The 23,099-nt window shown below is 43.3% G+C and overlaps 1 protein-coding gene across 1 annotated transcript in view; it reads right to left on the reverse strand.

The window, feature by feature from the left end:
- Positions 1 to 23,099, reverse strand: part of LOC121704899 (ras-related protein Rab-26-like) — a 68,951-nt gene that overhangs the window by 19,430 nt on the left and 26,422 nt on the right. The window contains exons 3-4 of the mRNA XM_042085439.1: positions 7,777 to 7,818; positions 2,206 to 2,272 (exon numbers count right to left, since the gene is read on the reverse strand). Coding sequence (XP_041941373.1) covers positions 2,206 to 2,272; positions 7,777 to 7,818 — 109 coding nt within the window. The remainder of the gene's footprint in view (positions 1 to 2,205; positions 2,273 to 7,776; positions 7,819 to 23,099) is intronic.

Consider the following 23,099-nt stretch of genomic DNA (forward strand, 5'->3'; position numbering starts at 1 on the left):
GCTACTGCAGACTGGTGATTGTGTGTAAGAACTTACCCTAAACGTCAGCAGAATAACACCAATAGATGGCGCTCGTGTTACATGAAAAGCCTGTCTCATAGAGAAATTACTAGCTAAATGAAAAGTTACATTTTAATGGCAAGTGGAATTATTTACTCCGCTACATGAGCACAGTCATTAGAGCACAATTGTGCTGAAATCAACCTAGAGCACTAAATCAGGGGCTGCTTTGTGTCAGGGTGAAAGGCATCCTGGGTAATGACAGAATCAACACACCAGAACATTAGAGTAACTGCGGCAAAGCTCATTTCCAGGAGAAGTTCAATTTTCATTTTTTTTATGTGTGTGTGGTTCTGTCTGTGTGTACTGTATGTGTGTGTGTGTGTGTGTGTGTGTGTGTGTGTGTGTGTGTGTTTGCCTGTGAGAACCCAGACAAACCTGTTAGCAAATTTGAATTTGCTCTGCAGGTCAGTCTGGTAAGGAGGCCATTCGCCTTATTCACTCAGCGGCCAGAGCGAGGCTACAGGGTACACTTGACATTATTAAGTCCAAGAAGAAGAACAGGCAAGATCTTTTTCGGTGAGCTTTTTTTTTTTGCCAGTTTGCAAACGGAGTGCATTACTGTACCTCCACCATCTGCTGCACTGAGGTGTAATGGCAAGTGCACCCTTTAGCCTCGTTCTGCCGCAGGGGGAATAAGGCAAATTGACACCCATTTCCTATTTTCCAAAAATTCAGGAACCAATCAGAATCACCTATCCTGCATGGGGTGGGCTTTATCCCATGACAGATACAGCAGTGAATTTGTTTGCAAAAGGACCTTTTAGTGGCCTTTACCCAGTTTGGTGAATTTGTTTCTGTACAGACAGAAGTTAAGATGACTAAGTTGGTGGACAAAGAAGTGACGTTCAACATTCTCTGAGTCCACTGTGTGGGCCCACCATGACAGACGTCAGACAGAAATATCCGTCCCGACTGACTGTGTGAAAAAGCAGTGTGAGTATAATGCTGATCTAATTCAGGGCAAGATCTGTTCTTTCCTACCATCTCCAAATGGACACACACACACACAAAATAAATAATGAATTAATAATTTAATAAATGGTCTTATATGATGAAGATTCATTTTAATGAGGGGTCTCTGAGTTTATCATGATGTGTGTGTGTGTGTGTGTGTGTGTGTGTGTGTGTGTGTGGACAACACCGCGCATTAACTGTCTCACACCTCCTGCAAGTGAGACTGGCTCACCAGACCCCCTAGTAGTGACAGGGAGAGGAAGGCGGGGAGAGCGCTAGCCCCACACGGAGTGAATGCTAGCCCCACACTGAGCGTTATCTCCACACGGAGTGAATGCTAGCCCCACACTGAGCGTTATCTCCACACTGAGTGAATGCTAGCCCCACACTGAGTGAATGCTAGCCCCACACTGAGCGTTATCTCCACACTGAGTGAATGCTAGCCCCACACTGAGTGAATGCTAGCCCCACACTGAGTGAATGCTAGCCCCACACTGAGTGAATACTAGCCCCACACTGAGTGAATGCTAGCCCCACACTGAGTGAATGCTAGCCCCACACTGAGTGAATGCTAGCCCCACACTGAGTGAATACTAGCCCCACACTGAGTGAATGCTAGCCCCACACTGAGCGTTATCTCCACACTGAGTGAATGCTAGCCCCACACTGAGCGTTATCTCCACACTGAGTGAATGCTAGCCCCACACTGAGTGTTATCTCCACACTGAGTGCTAGCGCTATCCCCACACTGAGCGACAGGGAGAGGAAGGCGCTTTTTGTGCGCTTAGCAACACATACACACTATACACAAGCTATTACACTTTGATATCTGACCACTGAGGCCTGACTCTTTTTACACACTCAGGGAAGGAACGCCAGAGACACTGGCTGGTCTAGAATCCTTACGCCATCCTAAGCAAAGTCTACCTAGATTCAGTGATTAGTGTTATGTAGCATCCATAAGATATGATTTTAAGATATGTCATCACAAGATATACTGCAAGATAGAATGTGTGTGTGTGTGTGTGTGTGTGTGTGTGTGTGTGTGTGTGTGTGTGTGTTGGTGTGCTTGCGTGCATTGTGTGTGTGTATGTGTTGGTGTGCTTGCGTGCGTGTGTGTGTGTGAGTGTGTGTATGTTTATGCGCGTGCATGTGTGTGTGTGTGTGTGTGTTTTAGACAGAACTCACCATGAGCATCACGGTAGTAAGCATGGGTCACACTCCTGAATCGCTCCTGACCTGCTGTGTCCCAGATCTGAATATCAGAAGAGAGAGGATCTTAAGGAATCTCCACGGAAACAGGACAAATACACAGACTTTGGGAATATATATATATATATATATATATATATAAAACAAAACATGTATTTATTGAGTTTTGTTCATTTGACAAAGAACAATACAACAAGGCACATGAAATAAAATAAAAAGGGACTAAGGATCCAATGTAGGAGCTGTAGTTTGTACAGTAATAAATCTGTAAGTCCATGGGTGTCCGCTCACACAAAATACAGTACAGTGCTGCAAACAAGCTGACACAGATAGCTTCTACTCTCATTTTCACTTTAGCTTTAGAAAAGATTACACAACAAAAAACAGGCTTGATCATTTTGTAAAATATGGAACATTTTCTACAATTTCCCTATACTGTATGTACAGTACGTACTGCTCTTCATTGAATTAAGTCGCTGGCAGTTTGTGATTAAAATAGTTGGACACGAGAGACTTCATAATCACTGCTTTTAAATACAGTACTGTATGTTCCAAACCTACTGATAACAATTTATGTCTGTACTTTAAGTTACTATGAATAAAAACATCCGCTAAATGAGTGAATGGAAATGCAAAAAGAAAACAAAAAAGCCACATCTTTCATGAAAGATAAAAAGTCCATTCTATTGAACCATTATTGCACTATTCTATAAACATTCCACCCAGCGGAGTTCCGATCTCTCCCTCCGATCGCAGCTCAACAGTAGTCGACAACGGTCAACAGATGTACTGCTGACTACCGGTAAAAAGCAGGTGACGACCTGGACACACTTGTCCTCCCCCACACACACTCACACACACACTTCTGGCGCTTGTTAAGCTGACACCGGTACCTGTGAGTGGGCCGCTACCTGGCGCTCATTAGCGACGGAGAGCCCAGCAGTCCGATCAGGGGCAGACAGGAGGGGGGCGTTGTGGCGCCACCTGCCTAATAATAGTAGCACTGCGCTGCACTGGGCTTGGCTAGGCTGCACTGCGCCACTGCAGCAGGCTAATGAGCTGCAGCCCTGTGCTGATGATGCAACATTTCACCTCACTTCAGAACCGGCCGAAAGAGCTGCAGAACACCAGTAGCATTCTGAGGTATAACGAATAGAACCTTAGAACCATCCTCAATACAACCGATTTCATCCTCAACACAACAGATTCCATCCAGAGCTTTAATTCCAAAAGGCTTCATTAATAGTAACGCTTTATAATATATAAATATAATACCAAAAGGATTTATAATCAAAGATGTTTATCACCCTGACTAAATTAGACACCTAAAGCTGGGCAGACACAGCACAGCTTTGGACCAATTTTAGTTGTGATTCAGTCTGACTGAACAACGTTTAGAATCAGGCCCAACTCCCTTCCTATAGTATGGCTTGTCATTGGTCATGCAGTTTGAGCTCCAACCATAGACCATAAAATAGGCTCCAACCACAGACCATAAAATAGGCTCCAACCACAGACTATAAAATAGGCTCCAACTTAAAGTTTGAAGATGTAGCAATCAATGTGACATCTTAGCATGATCTCACAGGCTGTCCTGGTACCTTATATAAAGAGACGTGTCATGGCCATTAAAACTAACGGTGACTTGGGACTGGATGGTAACAGCCAGGACTGCATGCATCTTGCACAAGATATACACCTTAACATACACGCTACCATTTTGTCCTGCCATCTCCTATCCACTCGCTAACCTGAGACAACCCCCCGCCCCCAACCCCACACACCCACAATCCTTGACAGCAGCACAGTGCTTGAGGGACCATTGACCATTACCATGCATGGGGTCAGGGAAGAGCTGGACTCGTATATCACAGGGATAGGCTGGACCGGCCCTGTAGCCTCAGGGGCCATGCCCATCCACGTGCCGCAGAGAGCAGGGATGTATGGCCACGGACCTGGGCAGCTATTTAGCATTAGCATCAGCGCTATTGTGAGAGCTCATCAGCCTTGGACCTCTGCTCCGGTGTCAGGAGTGATGGTTGCCGACGGCAACTACGTGGGGGGCATCCATCAGGCAGATGAGGCCAGAGAGGTGGTCATGCATACTGATGAGGACACACACACACACACACACACACACACACACACACACACACAGGTTAAATTACAAAGAGGGAAAAGAGATATGGAGACATGGAGAGAAAACAGAGGATGGGGGAAAATGATGAAGATGATGAAGTTAGAGAACAAGAGAGAGAGAGGGGGGGGTGAAGTCAGAGAACAAGAGAGAGAAAGAGATAGGGGGATGAAGTGAGAGAATAAGAGAGAGAGAGAGAGAGAGAGAGAGAGATAGGGGGATGAAGTGAGAGAACAAGAGAATTAGAAAAGAGAAAAACAGTATGAGGCTGAGTGGACTGGTGCAGACAGAGGAGAGACAGAGACAGAGGATGCAGGAGAGAGAGAGAGCAGGGGAGGAGGAGGAGCGAGAGGATGTGGAGGAGGAGGAGGAGGAGGAGCGAGAGGATGAGGAGGAGGAGGAGGAGGAGCGAGAGGATGTGGAGGAGGAGGAGCGAGAGGAGGAGGACGAGGAGGAGGAGGAAGAGGAGGAGGGAGACGAGGAGGAGGAGGAGGAGGACGAAGAGGAGGAGGAGGAGGAAGAGGAGGAGGGAGACGAGGAGGAGGAGGTGGAGGAGGAGGAGGACGACGAGGAGGAGGAAGAGGAGGAGGGAGACGAGGAGGAGGAGGAAGAGGAGGAGGAGGTGGAGGAGGAGGAGGAGGACGAGGAGGAGGTGGAGGAGGAGGAGGTAGATGAGGAGGAGGAGGAGGAGGAGGAGGGGGGGGGGGGGGGTGAAGGGGGGTGAGTCCAAAGAGGAAGATAATTAGACCTGCAGGGGAAAGAGGACGAGGGGAAATGAGATGAGAGGTAGAGAAGAAAAAAAAATTGAGGAAGAGATGAGAGTGAGAGAGAGAGGGAGAGGGGAAGAGGAAGTTTTACAAACTGACAGACTGGAGGAAAGCAGAAACACTGCACAAACACGCATACACGCACGCACACGCACACGCACACGCAACACACACACACACACACACACACACACACACACACACACACAGTGTGTGACAGCCAGAGGTTCAACTGTCTAAGCTGTCAATTAGTGATTCAGGCCACATGAACTTTCCAAGCGGTGCTCTCATAGGCATCAGACTGGCCTAAATCCTAACATCTTCATCAGCAGCATCACACTGGCCTAAATCCTAACATCTTCATCAGCAGCATCAGACTGGCCTAAATCCTAACATCTTCATCAGCAGCATCACACTGGCTTTAATCCTAACATCTTCATCAGCAGCATCACACTGGCCTAAATCCTAACATCTTCATCAGCAGCATCCACTGAACGAGCCAGCACCAAATCTCTAATCTATCCAACACCCACCAGCTTGATGATGTGGACAGGGCAGGTCAGAGGTCTCTATAGCCAGCACCCAGAAAAATACCCAACACCCAAACAGCACCCAGAGAAATACCCAACCCCCAAACAGCACCCAGAGAAATACCCAACACCCAAACAGCACCCAGAGAAATACCCAACACCCAAACAGCACCCAGAGAAATACCCAACACCCAAACAGTTTCATAATATGGACTAAGCTCAGATCCTTAGTGCCAATATCTAAGTGCAGACATCACAATAACAATGGGATTTTATGACTCTGCTACCATTGTACAAACTAACTCATTGCCACTTCACCCCTGGCATCTTTCTGATTACACCTGTAGGCAACGCTACTGAGGCCTCTCTCAGGTCAGGTAGTTGTTTACATACACCTACAGTGCTCAGTTGTGATGGACCTCTGGATTATACAATCTGCCATCTCGGGATATCTTGAACCTGTCAGTCTCTGTGGTCTGGTCTGGATGACTGGCCTCCAGTGTAGAGCCTCCACACTAGCTACGCTACGCTAGCTGCTAGGGCTGCACAATTAATCAATTTTTAATTGAATTGAATTTATTTTTCTAAACTAGATAAATGCAATTAGCTGATAACAGAGGCTGCGATTAATTGGGCAACTTGTAATTCTGTCCTTGGGCTCTCTTTTAGCGATCTGAAACGCTTGGTCAGAGACGTAATGTTTAAAGACGTTTAGGGCATGTCCGGTCCACGTAATGTTTAAAGACGTTTAAGACGTGTCCGGTCCACGTAATGTTTAAAGACATTTAAGGCGTGTCCAGTCCACGTTTGCTAATTCAACAGTGTGATTTTGTGATCAGAGGCCAGGCGCATAGTTCAAAAGGGTTGTTCTTATGTTTCCTAATCAGTCATGGGTGTGTTTTGGGTGTTGTATCCTTTAAACCATTGAGAGTGACATCTGTCATTCCCTTTAAGAGCAGGCAGTGGAACATTAAACAGCGCGTCGGTATTTTGACAGTCAGCGCAGCTAAAGGAATCCGCTTGCACGATTCCACTGATACTTAAATTCCACTAATACTTAAAGTATGAAACCTGCATGTGATTAGCAGAGTATAGCCTACATGCATCTGCACTCGCCTATTATTTAAACTCATATTCAAATATTATTTTCCCCAAATCGTGCAGGCCTACTTGCCTCTCTCCTCCCCTGGCTTGGGCAGTGGATTTGCTGCGGCTCTACAGGATCTGAGTCGTAAATGGGTCGGGACACAATTGGTACCTGGGGAAGATTGGTCCCTGTTGTGGCTCACAGGCCGTTGATTAAGATCCTTTATTTAACCCAGCTCGGCTCTGGGGTATGGTGAGTCCCCTGACACAGGCCCGCTCTGATCAATAAGGCTGGTAATAAAAACACCACATGCGCTAATGGCCCAACACAGGCTAATAGAGCACTACGGATTAGCGGCGGCCTCATTAAACTCCCATTAGTCTGAGAACAGCGCTAACACTAGGGCTGATGTCATGCTTAGACGCAGGATCAAGATGCTACCCGCGCAGAACAGAGTGTGACAGGGGTGACGTCTGTCACAGTTCATATTGATCTGGCAAAGTAGATAGAATCGAGGACTGCATCAGGTCCTGCATCTATGATATGATATCTCACTGCTTCACTACAGTACTGATATCTCACTGCTTCACTACGTCCTGATATCTATACATGAACTATGGACTGAACATCTATATCTCATCATATCAGTCAGACACATTTCTGTTTACAACCATCCACATCCTTACTCCACACTACTCAACCCCCACATCCACACTACTCAACCCCTACATCCACACTACTCCACCCCCACATCCTTACTCCACACTACTCCACATTTTTGAAAATCAATGAAAGCTGCATCGGAGCGGAGGTGTGTGTTGACACAGAAATATTGGTTCAGATATAAGGTGTTTATTTTTAGTTGCACACACTGTATCTAAAGACAGTGACAGGTTGACACCACTTCTGTGAGTTTGTTTGTTTGTCTGATGATATAATTAGCATGTGTGAGTGTGTGAAATTCCAGAAATAGTTTCTGTGAAACAAAAATCAACTTTTATTCTTTTTTTATTTTATTTTACTTACCTGCAGTTTCACCTTCACACTGTCGATGCTCAGCACCTTGTTCTGAAAGACAAAAATAACATGAAATCAAATCAAAACTCCATTAGCCAAGTCAAGCCTTATAAGCGACCTGTGCCAAGAACACACAGGCCATCCACTTCCAGTCACGACAGCAGCGCTCGCGCTTTACAATAACCTGGTTAATAACGCTCGCGCTGCTCAAGTATGCTTTACAATAACCTGGTTAATAATAGTGCAGCCCATAATTTTTTTATCAGCAAGTGCACACTCATTCATGTAAATGTTCAGACACACAAACAACAGTCTCCCACACAGAAATAAATATAGCAGCAAGACGCCTTTTACGTAATACCAAATAAATGCACAAAACCAGTTTGCTTTGTACTCGCAGGGTATTGCTGTATTTAGGGGTGCTGTGCTGTGTTGTCAATATTTTGTTTTTCTCAATTTTAATTCAGGATCTTGATCTACTGCAGATACACCAGCAACATTTTTGGCAGCAGAAAAGGCAGTTCATGAAAACAGGAAGTGGAGTCTCATCTGAAACCCCCACTGACACACACACACACACAACCCCCGCTGAGGCTGCACTCAGTCTCACTGTAAACTCCACAGTTATTTACACTGTTTCATCCCCATGGTAACGGATGCAACCTCTACATCCACATCTGGCTGTCTGCTCCCTGTGTTACCGGCATCAGAGGTCATGACAGGGCTTAGTTACCGGCATTAAAGGTCGTGACAGGGCTTAGTTAGCGGGCTGGGACTGGTGATGAAAATGAAGTATGATAGCCAAAGAGAAGGCCGGTCAAGACTGATTACAGTGTCAATAGGCAGCTTTCAATAGAACAGGAAGGTAAATGTAAGATGGGACTGGTATTTGGCAGACAGAGGCTTTTCCTGAAGCTTACAACAGCCGATTTGGGAATTGACCAATTATCAGCTGGCAACACTCCTGCTGCTTCACTACGCCCATCAATCTATATTTTACACATGAGGTATGATGTGAAGAGTTTGATTCCAAAACGCTGTATCTCCATTTAAAAAAAAAAAAAAAAAAAAAAAAAAACATTAATAAGTTGTGTTATTTAATTGTGTATTTAATTTTGTTCCACCACTGCTCAGGTAATATCAATAAAATTGCAGTTTTGCTGTTTTGATTAAGTGTAACAGAGGCAAACTGAGCTAGCGCGCTAGTTGCCCGTGTAAATCCTCACAGCCCTAACCTTAAGAACACTTCTAACCGCTGAGTTGGAAGCCTGGGCTTTTAGCTCAGTGGTTAGAGCGTTCGACTCCCATGCCGGTGTGTTGAGGTGTGCGGGTTCGAGGGCCGTGAGCGGTGGACGAATTACGACCTCGGTTACATACTGTAAGTACAGATAAACATAAGACAGATAAACATAAGTACAGATAAACATAAGACAAATAACAATAACCCAATTACAGTTCCACTGACATTACCTGGAAAGCAAAATGTAAAACAATGGTTTATAAAAATTTATTGAAATGGAGGATATAGGGTTTTGGAATCAAACTCTTCATGTATGTTTTTATCAGTGTGGTGGTACAGTATGTATGAGGTATGACGTATGTTTTTTATCACCGTGGTCGTATGTATATCTTTAGATGAGATATGATGTATATTTTTATCAGTGTGGTGGTATGTATGAGGTATGACGTATGTTTTTTTTATCACCGTGGTCATATGTATATCTTTAGATGAGATATGATGTATATTTTTATCACTGTGGTGGTATGTGAGTTATGTTTGCCACTGAGTAAACCAGTCATGGCTGACACAGGAGGTGTATAAATGAAGGAGATTAGAGACAAAGCTTTTGTCAACGAATGAGTGAATGAAAACTCTATTTAATAATTAACGTGTGTTATGAAACTGCCCAGGAGTTTCCAACTCTACACACGATGCATGGATATGGGGTTAGTTCGATCCGTAATGAACATGGGGTTAGTTCGATCCGTAATGAGTTCGATCCCTAGAGAGGGGAGCGATCAGAGTAGGCAGGGTAGTCCATGTGAAACTGACGGAGACATATTACTGTATCTAGGAGCTCAGAGGCATATTACTGTGTCTAGGAGTTCGGAGGCATATTACTGTGTATAGGAGTTCAGAGGCTTTTCAATGTGCACTATTTCCCCACGGTCTCACCAGCACAAGCCGATCGATCTAGACCATCTGAACAATTCATTTCAGAGTTGACATAGACACAGAGCCACTGCAGTGGGAAGCTGTAATGCCCGTGTCCCAGAGGTGAAGGCAGAAGTGGTATTGATCTCCTGTGGAGAAAATGGCTGACTGGAATGCCACTTGGTAACGCATAAATAGCTTGAGCAGTGGTGGAACTGTTGGAGGCCACTGGAGCTCCATCCACACACACACACACAAACACACACCTCTTCCAGTTGCTTCCAGTAGCATCAACTGGAATCCATGCATTTCCACAGAATTATTTTTGGAATCTGATCCCATACCTGTTGGCGGCGAACGGTAAACTTCTTGAAGGTACTGTCTGTATAAATCGTCTTGTAAATAAACTACCAGTGCTTTTTCAAAGTTCTCAATGTCTCGTTTTAAATGTCAGGGCCCTCGGAAGTCTACCAATGAAGTGTGGAGCTACTTTGAGCCTCGTAAATGGTGTAAAACAGTGATTTATTTGCATGGCTAGCCCGATGCCCGAGGCATCCCCATTGAAAAGCTGTTGGTAGCATCGGCTAACTAGCTCCAGATTTCGGAGTGCACGGAACAAGCCGAGATGAGCTATGAGACAAAAGTTCACACTCGTTATCATGTTTCAACACAAGTGTTTCAACACTTTAGGTCAATATCACACCGAACTTCTACTTTAAATCCACAAGCTATCCACATTAAACCGGTTTCACTGTATAAATACATGCACACATTAACAAACACACAAACAGTCCAGAAAATCAAACACACACACACACACACACACATTCATAGCTACACCGCTATTACTGCCTGCAGCAGTACACCATTCACCAAATACAAAGGCGCACACACACACACACGCACACACTAACCCCATATGCATTACACACACACACACACACACACATACATACACAGAAATCCAGTAAAGACTGCCAATGCCTATGCCCTGCAGGCATGTACACACAAACATTTACACACTCACTTGCTCGCTCTCTTTCACACACACAAACAACACACACACACACACACTGTAATGGAGGGGCCTTGGAGCATACTATTCACAGTAGGAAGGAAAGTGATGTCAGCATAAACACTTACACTCACACACACACACACTCCTTGACAATCACTTCCTCATGATAACTATAACAAATAGAGCCAATTACATGTAAAGAGGTCAGTGCTCCCTTTGGTCAGGAAAAATAACAAACACACACATACAGTACACACACACACACACACACACACTGGGGGGATTTATAGGAATGCATCATAAACATTAGATGTTGGGAAAATGGCTTTGTGTGGGAAACAAAACAACACATGCGGGGTGTGTTAAAGTAAAGAAGTGTGTGTGTGTGTGTGAGTGTGCATGTTCATATTGGTGTATATTTCTATCTGTATGTGTCTCATATTTGTGTATATTTCTATCTGTATGTGTCTGTGTGTGTATTTATGTGTATGTGTATAATGTGCATGTTCATGTGTGTGTGTTTGTGTGTATGTGTCTCTATGTGTGTGCATGTCCATGTGTGTGTATTTGTATGTGTGTGTGTGTGTGTGTGTGTGTGTGTGTGTGTGTGTACGTGCATGTGCATTCGTGTGTGTGTGTGTGTGTGTGTGTGTGTGTGTGTGTGTGTGTGTACGTGTGTGTGCGTGCATTTGTACAGGCGTTTATCAGACTCAGACATTCATCCCAGTAACTAAGCTGCCATGATACAGCTCTCCTGTTTAATATGACCGGCTGAGGACTTACGGTGCCTCTGGAGTTATGGCTTCTAACAAGCGTCCACGTCTTTTCTCATTAGATGAGATAGTATTGATGTGCATCCACCATGTTTTGATGTCAGTGACGATCATATTGATGTAAGAAAATGACAAAATAAAAACATGAAAGTGTAATATATTTAACGTTAGCATCCTCCCGATTGTCATGACTGACTTAGCTGCCTCTCTGGCATAAAAAAAAATCGTATGGCTGTCACTGTGAAAGTCAGTTTGAGTTTAGCTAGCACCAGCAAAATATAGGCATAATTCAGTGATGGGTCATGGCCTAATTAACAATAAAGTTTATGATAAACCCATGCCAGGTTTATTTGCAGTTATATCTTAACACATAACATTGAAGTTGCTCTTGGGTGCTCCTTGTTGGTGCCCCCCACCCAATCCCAATCCTCCCCCACCTTTTTTATGCAGCCCTTGCCACTTAATCTACTAAACCCCTCTTCTACTGCACTTTTTACCCCCCCCCATTAATGCACAAATAGGCTGACACCAGACATAATTTCACTGCATTTCTTACTTCCAGTAACTATATGCATGTGACAATAAACTTCCTTGTATCCTTGTATTAACATTACTCCTTTCTGGCATGTACAGTAAAGCTAACATTATCGTTATCCCACTTACAGATAGTTATTGCAAACTACTACTTATGTATGTTTCTCTCAATGAGTTTTTATGTTGACTAATAACCAAAGCAGGAACCACCGTTGTGTTTTCTGCTTATGGATGTCAAGAAAATGTATTTGTATACATGTAGGCCAATGTCTCGTCATCTTTGTGATTACAAAAAAATAGCCTGCTAATTTGCTACCTTCACTGATGTGACGTTAGTCTGAGACTCGTTATGTTAGCACAGGATAGGTTGAGGATAGGTTGAAGGTTAGTGAACGAGTGCAACAGGTTCATTATCATCAACTGATCAAGTTTAGATAAATTATATATATGATGTGCATGTAAAACAAACCGTAAATCCATGTCAGGTTTAACAGTCCCTGTTCTTGGTGACATGCTTAGTCAAATGAGTCACGGTTTCATGCGCTATGCTTCTGGCCTACGTTAGTTGATATCCTCATCATTTTTTAGCTGTAAGGCTCAACTGTCCAGCTAAATCCCAAATAAGTGCAAGATATGCCAGTCTATTTCAATGAAATCAGTACTCATATAGTATCTTGTTTCCCAGCTTCTAATATAGAAATATGTGAACCATATTTATAACTTTTTGTTAGTGAAAGACTTTGAGACTGTAAGTGAGTAGGCCTATGGCCGTCTATGGGAAACATGAATATATAATTCTTAATGGATCATATATCATTTGAAAGAGCCATTTCTAATATTTAAACTGAAAGAAACTTACAATTGACACTTTTCAATTAGATTTTTAGTAATGATTTTTCTTAGAATTCCCAGGAATCTGGGGCATTGTTGTAGAATTCCACTGGGGTATAGAGGGTTAATATGAGCAGCCAGGCTAACTAGGCTGCCATGGTAGCGCTGCTCTCCTGTTTAATATGAGCAGCCAGGCTAACTAGGCTGCCATGGTAGCGCTGCTCTCCTGTTTAATATGAGCAGCCAGGCTAACTAGGCTGCCATGGTAGCGTTCTTCTGTTTAATATGCGCAGCCAGGCTAACTAGGCTGCCATGGTAGCGTTCTTCTGTTTAATATGAGCAGCCAGGCTAACTAGGCTGCCATGGTAGTGTTCTTCTGTTTAATATGAGCAGCCAGGCTAACTAGGCTGCCATGGTAGCACTGCTCTCCTGTTTAATATGAGCAGCTAGGCTAACTAGGCTGCCATGGTAGCGCTGCTCTGCTATTTAATATGAGCAGCCAGGCTAACTAGGCTGCCATGGTAGCGCTGCTCTACTGTTTAATATGAGCAGCCAGGCTAACTAAGCTGCCATGGTAGTGCTGTTCTGCTATTTAATATGAGCAGCCAGGCTAACTAGGCCCCCAATCGAGTTTCTTTTTTCTTAAATAAATAAACAAGTGACATCAATGAATTAATAAATGAAACAATTAATACTTCAAAACAAGAAAATTCTAATTTCATGATACCTGCCTACTGCTACTGTGTCTGCCAGCCTTTGAGTCATGCGCATAAACTAGACACCTCGGGTGCATAGACAATTTGTGCAGACACTGCATCAAGTTCAAAAATCGTAAGAGACGGTAATGTTAAGACAAGTCCCAAAAAAGGACGTATCCCTCTGGTGCCGAAAACAGAAAGAAGAAAATTACAGAGGAGGAGAAAAACGAGCAAGATACAGGTATGTTTGCTTGATTATTTACAGTATGTTTTGTGCTTGAGGTAGCTAGCTAGCGGTCATGATCTAATATAAGCCATCACCAGAGCTAAATCCCCGCCATCAACAGAGAAATGTCTCCCATTAATATATATATATTTATCTAGGTGTATTTCAGATGTCAAGGATATTGGGATTGTTTTGGATGTTCAATCAAGCATGTACCCTAGCTCTAGGTGGGCTTATGTTGTAAATTAAAGTTAGCTAGCTGACTGAAGTGGACATTAGCACTAGCTAGCTAAAGGCAAATTTACCACAGAGGGATTGTTTCTGATTTCGCACCTGAAAGTGTTGATAGTTTATTACTGTTCTATAATATGTGACATAGTGGTAAGTCTGATTATGTAAGTAATGATAGCAAAATAAACTCATTCTGCTCGATCAACTATGCACTTATGCAATATTTTTTTTTTTCAGGGACACTGTTGAAGTACTTTGGAGCACATCTCTACCTCTACCTAACTCTACCTCATCAAGTGTCTGCCTCCATGGCTGATGACACAGAAGGTGAGATTTTCTCGATGGCAAATGGTTAGATAGCCTGTTAATATGACATGACACATTTAACATAGGTTTTTTTTTTAATTTATTTATGTATTTATTTAATCATTGCAGGTTCGTCCACTGCAGAGTTGCAGATGCCTGAAAGCCAGGAACGAAGTATCTATTTTTTGGGACATTTTAGTTTTGATTATTAATGTTTGTCTATTTTGGTTTTATTTTGTAGTTGAAGATTGCTTATTTAATGCACATTTGCGGATTTGTTCTGCAAATCTGTTGAAAAACAAGTCATTAAACTGATGTACTGTTGTATTTTGTTATTTGTCAATTCAACTTCAGTAAACCACCCTTAGTGCTTCACTTTGAATATGAAAGTTTAAAATAAATCTGTGATTTTAGTACCCTCTAAGATTAAAAGGTGACAGGGTTGGTGTAAATAACAACTATATTAATACATTGGTTAACCAAGCACATGGGGCCAGAAGTCTAGAGCGGAGCCCCAAAACATTTTTGGCATGTGAGCAAGGATGGATTACTGAATGAGCCTACCGAGCCCAAGAGGTCAAGGGACCCTGAACCCCAAATAGTTGTGTGAAGTCACTACCTCTATAAGTCGTAGTCGGGTAGTGGGAGAGGGTCCTTATGCATCTGTGTCCAGGGGGACAGTTCACATAGTTCATAATCAGTCACTATTAATACATAACCTCACTGTATTCATTTATAATATAACATTATAGTGTGAAGTTGTCAATTATTGCCAAGCACAGGTGACTCTGCGTTGTGGGAGGGGGCCCCCAAATCAAATGCACTTTGTTATGTGCACACTCCTCATATAGATATACACATACACACATTCACGCACAACGCCTTTAGTATGGCTCTCCACAGTGAATAGTGTGTGCTCCTCATACACACACACACATATACACACAATGCTTTTAGTGTGGCTCTCCATGGCAAAGAGTGTGCAGGCCTCATATACACACACACACACACACATAATGTTGTTAATGTGGCTCTCCAGAGTGAAGAGCATATGCTTCTCATAGGCTGAGGCTCCTGATGTTGGAATAAGAATCTAATCTTCAGCTGAGTAGCACACATGGCATGATGGGCGTGTGTGTGTGTGTGTGTGAGACGTTAAAGAGACGTTAAACGGAAGCAGCCATCGGCAATGTCTGATGAACTCCAGCACAGAGATCAGAAGGGGATGGACCATCTTATCCAACTCTGGGGGACCAGAAGGGTATGGACCATCTTATCCAACTCTGATGAACTCCAGCACAGAGACCAGAATGGTATGGACCATCTTATCCAACTCTGGGGGACTCCAGCACAGAGACCAGAAGGGTATGGACCATCTTATCCAACTCTGATGCACAGAGACCACAAGGGTATGGACCATCTTATCCAACTCTGGGGGACCAGAAGGGTATGGACCATCTCAAAGTCAAAGTCTGCTTTATTATCAATTTCTTCACATGCCCAGACATACAAAGAGATCGGAATTACGTTTCTCACTACCCCACGGTGAAGACAAGACATATTTTACCAATTAAGTCCACAGACAAACATAACATTCAAGTAAACAATAAAAAGTAAATAAGAAGGCACATACAATGAAGAAATAAGAGCAGCAAAATTGGGTTGAAATTGTGCATAGACAGTCAATATAATAGTGCAAAGTCAGGCCAATAAATGGCTGAGGTAGTTCTGTTTGACCTAAGTAAGCAAGTGGCATAGTGGTGCAAATTATGTAAGAGCAGCAGAAGTGTTGCGTTTTCAGGACAACAGGACAACAACAACAAGTTGCAAAGTGTGCAAGTGTACAAGTGTACAAGTGGAGTAGTGCAAGTGGAGTAGTGCAAGGCAGCCATTGTGGGTCCAAAGTCCAGGATGTTATGTAGCTGAGGGTGGAGGGGGGAGAGAGGGGAGAGAGTTCAGCATCCTAACAGCCTGTTGTATGAAGCTGTTGGTGAGTCTGGTGGTGCTGGAGCGCAGGCTTCTGTACCTCTTCCCAGAGGGCAGTAGGTCAAACAGATTGTGAGCGGGGTGACTTGCATCACTCACAATTGTGGTCGCCTTGCGGGTGAGGTGGGTGGTGTAAATGTCCTTCAGGAATAAGAGTGAAGCACTAATAATCCTTCCAGCTGTGTTCACTATGCGCTGCAGGGCTTTCCTGTTGTATTCAGTGCAGCTTCCACCCCACATAGCGATACAGCTGGAGAGGATGCTCTCAATGGTGCCTCGGTAGAATGTGGTCATGATGGCTGGTGGAGCACTTGCTCGCCTGAGTTTCCGCAGAAAGTAGAGGTGGCGCTGAGCTTTCTGATCTTATCCAACTCTGGAGGAGATGGTAAATAAGCTAATTCCCAAAATGTTGGCGTGTTCCTTTAAAGATGTCTTAACGGAAGCAGCTATCGGCACCACTGAGGGCCCAGATGGGAATAGACTCGAATGAGGCGCCAGGCTTGGACCGGAATTCGTACCACTGCCACCAAGCTGACTCAGAAACGAACACAATAACATGGCCCGCTTTTTATATTTAACTCTGACCTATTTACTTACATAATAAATTCCCTGAGTGCCAGCATCATGTTACTGTATTGGTGTCTCATATTTATTCCCACTGAATGCATAAATAATCAGATATGGGTTATTTTGCCATAATATTAGCACATCCAGGTAATTAAATTCATTGGGTTATATAAGATATTTTTTAAGGCTTACTGGCTTATTGTTGTTGACGGATATGAAAAGGTTTAAGGGAATAACGATCTTTAAAATACACAAATACAAACACACACACATGCACATTCACACGCACACCCGCACACACACACACACACACACTTTTATACAACTGGAAACAGCCAAACCCACAATACCCAAGTGAGCCACAAACCCTAGCACGTTTACAAGCGCAATTAACTGCAACACAGCCACAGTTTCCCATTCAGGTAGAAGGCTGTTAAAATGACATTACTTGTACACCAGCTTCTTAGCTTTGCTGCTTTACTTTACAGTTGCGTAATGAGCTCACCACTCACACCTGATCCCCCAAACAAGCAGCGTGTGTGTGGAGTTTTATCTCCAGAGTAGGAGTGTGTGCCAGGGCAGAGAAAGCAGAGCTAAGATGATGAAGCTACATGATGGAGACACACACACACACACACACAGACACAGACACACACACACAGATCAGAGCGGTGTAAGGAACTGGGTCTGTGATGTCCTCTTGGTGTCTTTAGAGCAATGATACATGACAAGAGGACAACTACAACACCTTTCCACTCAAACTCTTCCACTTCTCTCCCTCTCTCTATCTCCTCTCTTCTTCTCCACAACTCCCTCTCATCCCTCTCTCTCTCTCCTCTCATCTTTCTCTTCTTTTCTCCTCTTTTCTCCACACCCCCTCACTTATCTCATCCCTCTCTATCTCCCCCTTCCTCTCTCATCCCTCTCTCTCTTCCCAATAAGCACATCTCCTCTCTCTCTCTCTCTCCCCTTTCATCACTCTATTTCTTCTCTCAATCCCTCCATCTCTTGCTCTGAGTTTCTCTTTAGTTCCACCTCTCTTCTGTCCTCTCCCTCCCTCTCTCCTGTCCTCTTTCTCTCTTTCGCTCACTCACTCAGACATTCAATCTGTCCCCCCCTGCAGTCTCTCTCAGGTGAGGGTGTGTGATTGGGTGAGAAAATGAACATGCTTTTCCTAAAGCAATGTAGAAAGTAATGTGAAATGAGAAAATACATCCAGAGGTGATACACACACACACACACAAAGCAGGGGAGGCAGAACTCAGAAAAAGAAACCCAGAAAAAAGGGGTACAATTCTACACAAGTGCATGTGTAAGTGCGTGTGTGTGTGCCTGTGGTACAATTATACACATCCCACATCATTCATGATGTAGTGTACAGTATGTGCGTGTGTGTGTGTGTGACACAGAGAGATTTCATGTGCTGTATCATTCAATATACTGTATAGAGTAAAGAAATCCAATATGACACATAATTCAAGGGTAACGATGAAGTGGACAGAGGAAGACTAAGTTCCCTTTGAGCCTCTTCTCAATGCCTGCCAAGGACCGAGAGAGGGATGATAAAAAGGAATAGAGAGAGAGAAAGAGAGGGAGAAAGAGAGAGAGGGGGGGAGCGAGGGGGAGAGAAAGAGAAGAAAGAGGTAGAAGAGAGAGAGGAAGGGAGAAATGGAAATGAGAGAAAGATGAATGAAATGATGATGAATAAAACATCTCAAACCCACACAATCACACAGTCAGAACACAAACATTTCCCAGACCAGAGATGGTTACGAGAACACAGATACAGACACACACACACACACTCGCAAACACACAGGCACACACCCACAGACACAGATACACACAGACAGGTTCAGGCATGGCCAGATGCTAATTAATATGTTCTAGGTGGTGCAGACAGGTCCAGCTGTCAACACCAGCTGTCAATCAAACTTACAGAGCATCCCAGAATAAAGTGCTCAGAAATACCAATGAGGACCATGCCAGACAGGAAGTTCTCAAAAAACATACACACACGCATGCAAAGTAAATGCCCACTTGCCTATTACTGGCCACTCAGTACCCATCACACACACAAACACACACACACACCAAGGCTGTAGTCATGATGTCAACATTGGGGGGGTCTGTGGTAAGGTCTGTGGTAAGGTCTGGGGGACCCCCCAAACAGGATTTCAACAAATTTCCTGCCATGCAAAAATATTATTACAAATCACAAACAAGTCATTAGTTAAGCTAGTCAATTAGAGTATTCCAGACTTTTCACATACATAGGCATGGATGGAACCCTTGAGCACAGATGCAAAAAGGCCCCTCCAGGTAAGATAGGGGGGTCTGGGGGCATTGTCCCCTGGAAGATTTTTTTAAAATGATCCTTTAAATGGTGACTTCTGGTGGGTTTTGTGGAAAGAGAAGAGAAGGGTGGAGAAGAAGCAACTTCATGCAGAGGCTTGGGCTTCAGGGCCCCCTGAGCTCTTGGGCCCATTAGGCCCATTCAGTAACCCATCCCTGGACATAGACCTGTGGTATGACTCCATTTGTCTCCAAAAAACCTAAGGTTTTTTTTTTTTTTTTACTAAGACTCATAGGTTTGGACCTATAGCCAAACTAGATGTACTGCAAATACATACCGTGAGAGGCTCTCATACCAGCCTCTCATACCGGTACAAAATATGGCCGCCGCTCAGTCCTGTACATCCGTTCTGCGAAAATAAATCACACTTCAATTTGTCTCCATCTTTTACTCCATCCCCCACTCTTGAAACTTTTGTGTATGCTCGTTTGGTATGCCTGAGTGTGTGTGTGTGTGCGGCTGCACAGAAAGTAGCCTACTGGTGCTGAAAAGGTGAATAGATTGTAGAATAGCCAAAGAAGATGTAGCATTGTTATAAAACCTTTGAAATCTCTAAACAATTACAAGTAGGGCAGTTCATCACAGTTCATCCATTGCAACTGGATTGATGAAAGGTCACTTACACCTGTAGGCTACATTGTATTTGGGAAAAGCAAAAGGTATCAGCATAATGTTATTTATTTATTTATTTATAAACAAAAACATCTGCCAGTTCCATGCCGTTTTCAACAGCTATCAAAAACAAAGGTCATTTTTGGATGGATGGATTTTTTGTGAATGTTTCTTCTTCTACATAAGATTTTAGTCATCTTTAGTTCATGTGATACTTTATTGTCAATGCACAAATTAAGTAACAGTAGTCTGAAACGTTATTGTTAATGCACAAATTAAGTAACAGTAGTCTGAAACGAAATGCTGTTTTACATCTAACCAGTGGTGCAAATATCTGACATGTCCAAATGGGCCTTGATGAAATGCGTCGCTAGACTGTTCATACACATTTTAACGGGCCAAAGTTGAAGAGCTGTTGTCCGTTATTGTTCGTGCAAATATAGGCTGATTCATGTTCCCTTGCATTGTGTAACTGAGGTCCATGGCTATTCTGGCTTTCACCAGACCAAGCTCAATCTTTTAATAAATCAAAAAATAAATAGCAGGCAGATCAGGCTGGGTTCACCCAGCCTAGTCAGAGACTTTCTAATGTGGAGACACAGCACTCAAAAAATACTCCATAGAAATGCATGGGGCTAGTTTGTCACGCCAATATGGCCGTTGTCTACACATATCCCACCCCTTTCTCGGCAAAACGTCGACATGTGAATACATTGAGCCAATCATGTGGTGTGATGTGAATACACTGAGCCAATCATATGGTGTGTTGTAAAGACATTGTGCCAATCATCTGTTGTGATCTCGCCGCTGGAGCAAGATTGACACACTTTGAGAAACACTGGTCTACGAATATGACCGTGGTCCAGTCAAATCTTTTACTGTCTATGGTCAAATCCCAGCCGAGCTATAACTGTAGCTCGACTTACCTGTGCATGTAAACATACTGACTGACAAAAAATCAGAATGAGTAATTATAACAGACGAGTTGACTAAAACTGACTAAGACTAAGATACCTTTAGTTTTCTTTTGACTTAAACTAGACTAAAATGACGAGACTTTTAGTCGACTAAAACTGGACTAACAAAAATGATATTTGAATGACTAAATATGACAAAGACTAAAAAGGACATTTCATCACAAGACTAAGACTAAATTAAAAATAGGTGACAAAATTCACACTAGTTGTGTGCTGTCGGCACATTTGAGTCTTACGTTTTGCCTGCATGGATGCGCGATTGAGTGTGCATCTAAATGTAACATGCAAGATGCAACAACCATTTCTAAGAGGCCTATAAACAAAGGACAAAATCCCTGTGCACAGCCCTTCTTGCTCCAGGTGCTGATGGTGTGCAGTATAAGTATGGAAAAGTCAAAAGAGTAGTTCATACATCGCACACTGGAGGGTATATTTTGCTGACTTTATTTGGCGTGAACAACGTGAACCTGATGAAGCAACTTGCGAAACGCGTTGTAAAATATACCCTCCAGTGTGCGATGTATACTACTCTTTAGGCCTATAAACAAGTTCATTTCTGACATTACAACTAGCATATTAATGCATTATTTATGTTGTAAGACATGTGAAAGAAATGAATGACACAGGCTCGCACAAATTCATCATTTAAACTAAAAGGGCACTAGGTTCTACATTTCACATTCGCCATCATTGCAAGAAAATAGGCTATAATATGGAAAATGCTTGAAAGGTCCCTTTGAGTCTGATCGACTCCAACAATTAATTGGGGTTCCTTAGCCTGTGCTACACCTTTCCAATAAGTTTTGTAAGAATTGTATCAGTAGCTTTTGCAATATTGTTGACAGGCTTACCGCACCGCAGTATTGTGCAGTAAATGGAAGCTTTTGATAGGGCACGCCACTTACGAAAAACGCAAAACCACCAGGACAAACCCCTCAGGGGTGTAGGCTAGTCTCTCTGGTACCATCAACAGGCTACGAATTTGTACGTTGTTTGCGTTTGATTACATTTCAGATGGTGCTGCTTTTTGGTTTCCTATAGTACACCCCCCCACCATGTCTATTGTGACTACGGCCCACACACACACACACACACACACACACACACACACACTCACACACACACTCACACACACACACACACACACTCACACACACACACACACACACACACACACTCACACACACTCACACACACACACACACAGCCTCTCATTTCCCTCTTTTCCACAAAGGTAATCTCTCCATCTCTCTATCTCTCTCTCTCTCACACACACACACACACAGCCTCTCATTTCCACAAAGGTAATCTCTCCATCTCTCTCTGTCTCTCTCTCATGCAGCTCCTTTTCACTACTTTATGTGAGCAGAACTTTGTCTACTGTTGACATAATTACCTGCCAGCTGCCATGGCAACACTGCTCGTTAGAGGAGCTAATGGAAGGTGCAGTGTCTCTAATTAAGCCGGTCTTGGTAGCGCATGTCAACTGGATGTCATGTAAAGCCAAATCCTCATGATTAAAGCTTATGAATGTCTCAATATTTCTCCTGTGCGAAGGGAAACATTTTCAGCACGCGAGACAAATCCAGAGTTAATCTTTCCCCCGCCAAGCGAATCAAATTGTTTACACTCATTACAAGATTATATGCACATCTCAGTGCTTCCAGCCAGGATTTCCTATTCAGATGGTCAAAATGTGCATTACAAAGTTGAATGGAAACCCAGTCAATGAGTATGCTTACATGGACATTAATATTCTGGTATTAACCTGATTAAGACAAAATAACAAATTAGATGCTGCTTTTTCTGATTCCTTAACCCAAATAAGGTCATAGTTGGCATAAGCAATAATCGAAATAAAGGAGAATTCCGGTGTGATATTGACCTAAAGTGTATTGAAACATGATACCGAGTGTGAACGTATGTCTCATAGCCCATCTCGACTTGTCCCCTGCACTCCAAAATCTGGTGCTAGTTAGCCGATGCTACCAACAACTTTTTCAGTAGTGGTGCTTCGGCATCGGGCTAGCCATGCAAATAAATCACTGTTTTACACCCATTT

The sequence above is a fragment of the Alosa sapidissima genome, chromosome 3 (genome assembly GCF_018492685.1).
Source record: "Alosa sapidissima isolate fAloSap1 chromosome 3, fAloSap1.pri, whole genome shotgun sequence".
NCBI classification, from domain to species: domain Eukaryota; kingdom Metazoa; phylum Chordata; class Actinopteri; order Clupeiformes; family Clupeidae; genus Alosa; species Alosa sapidissima.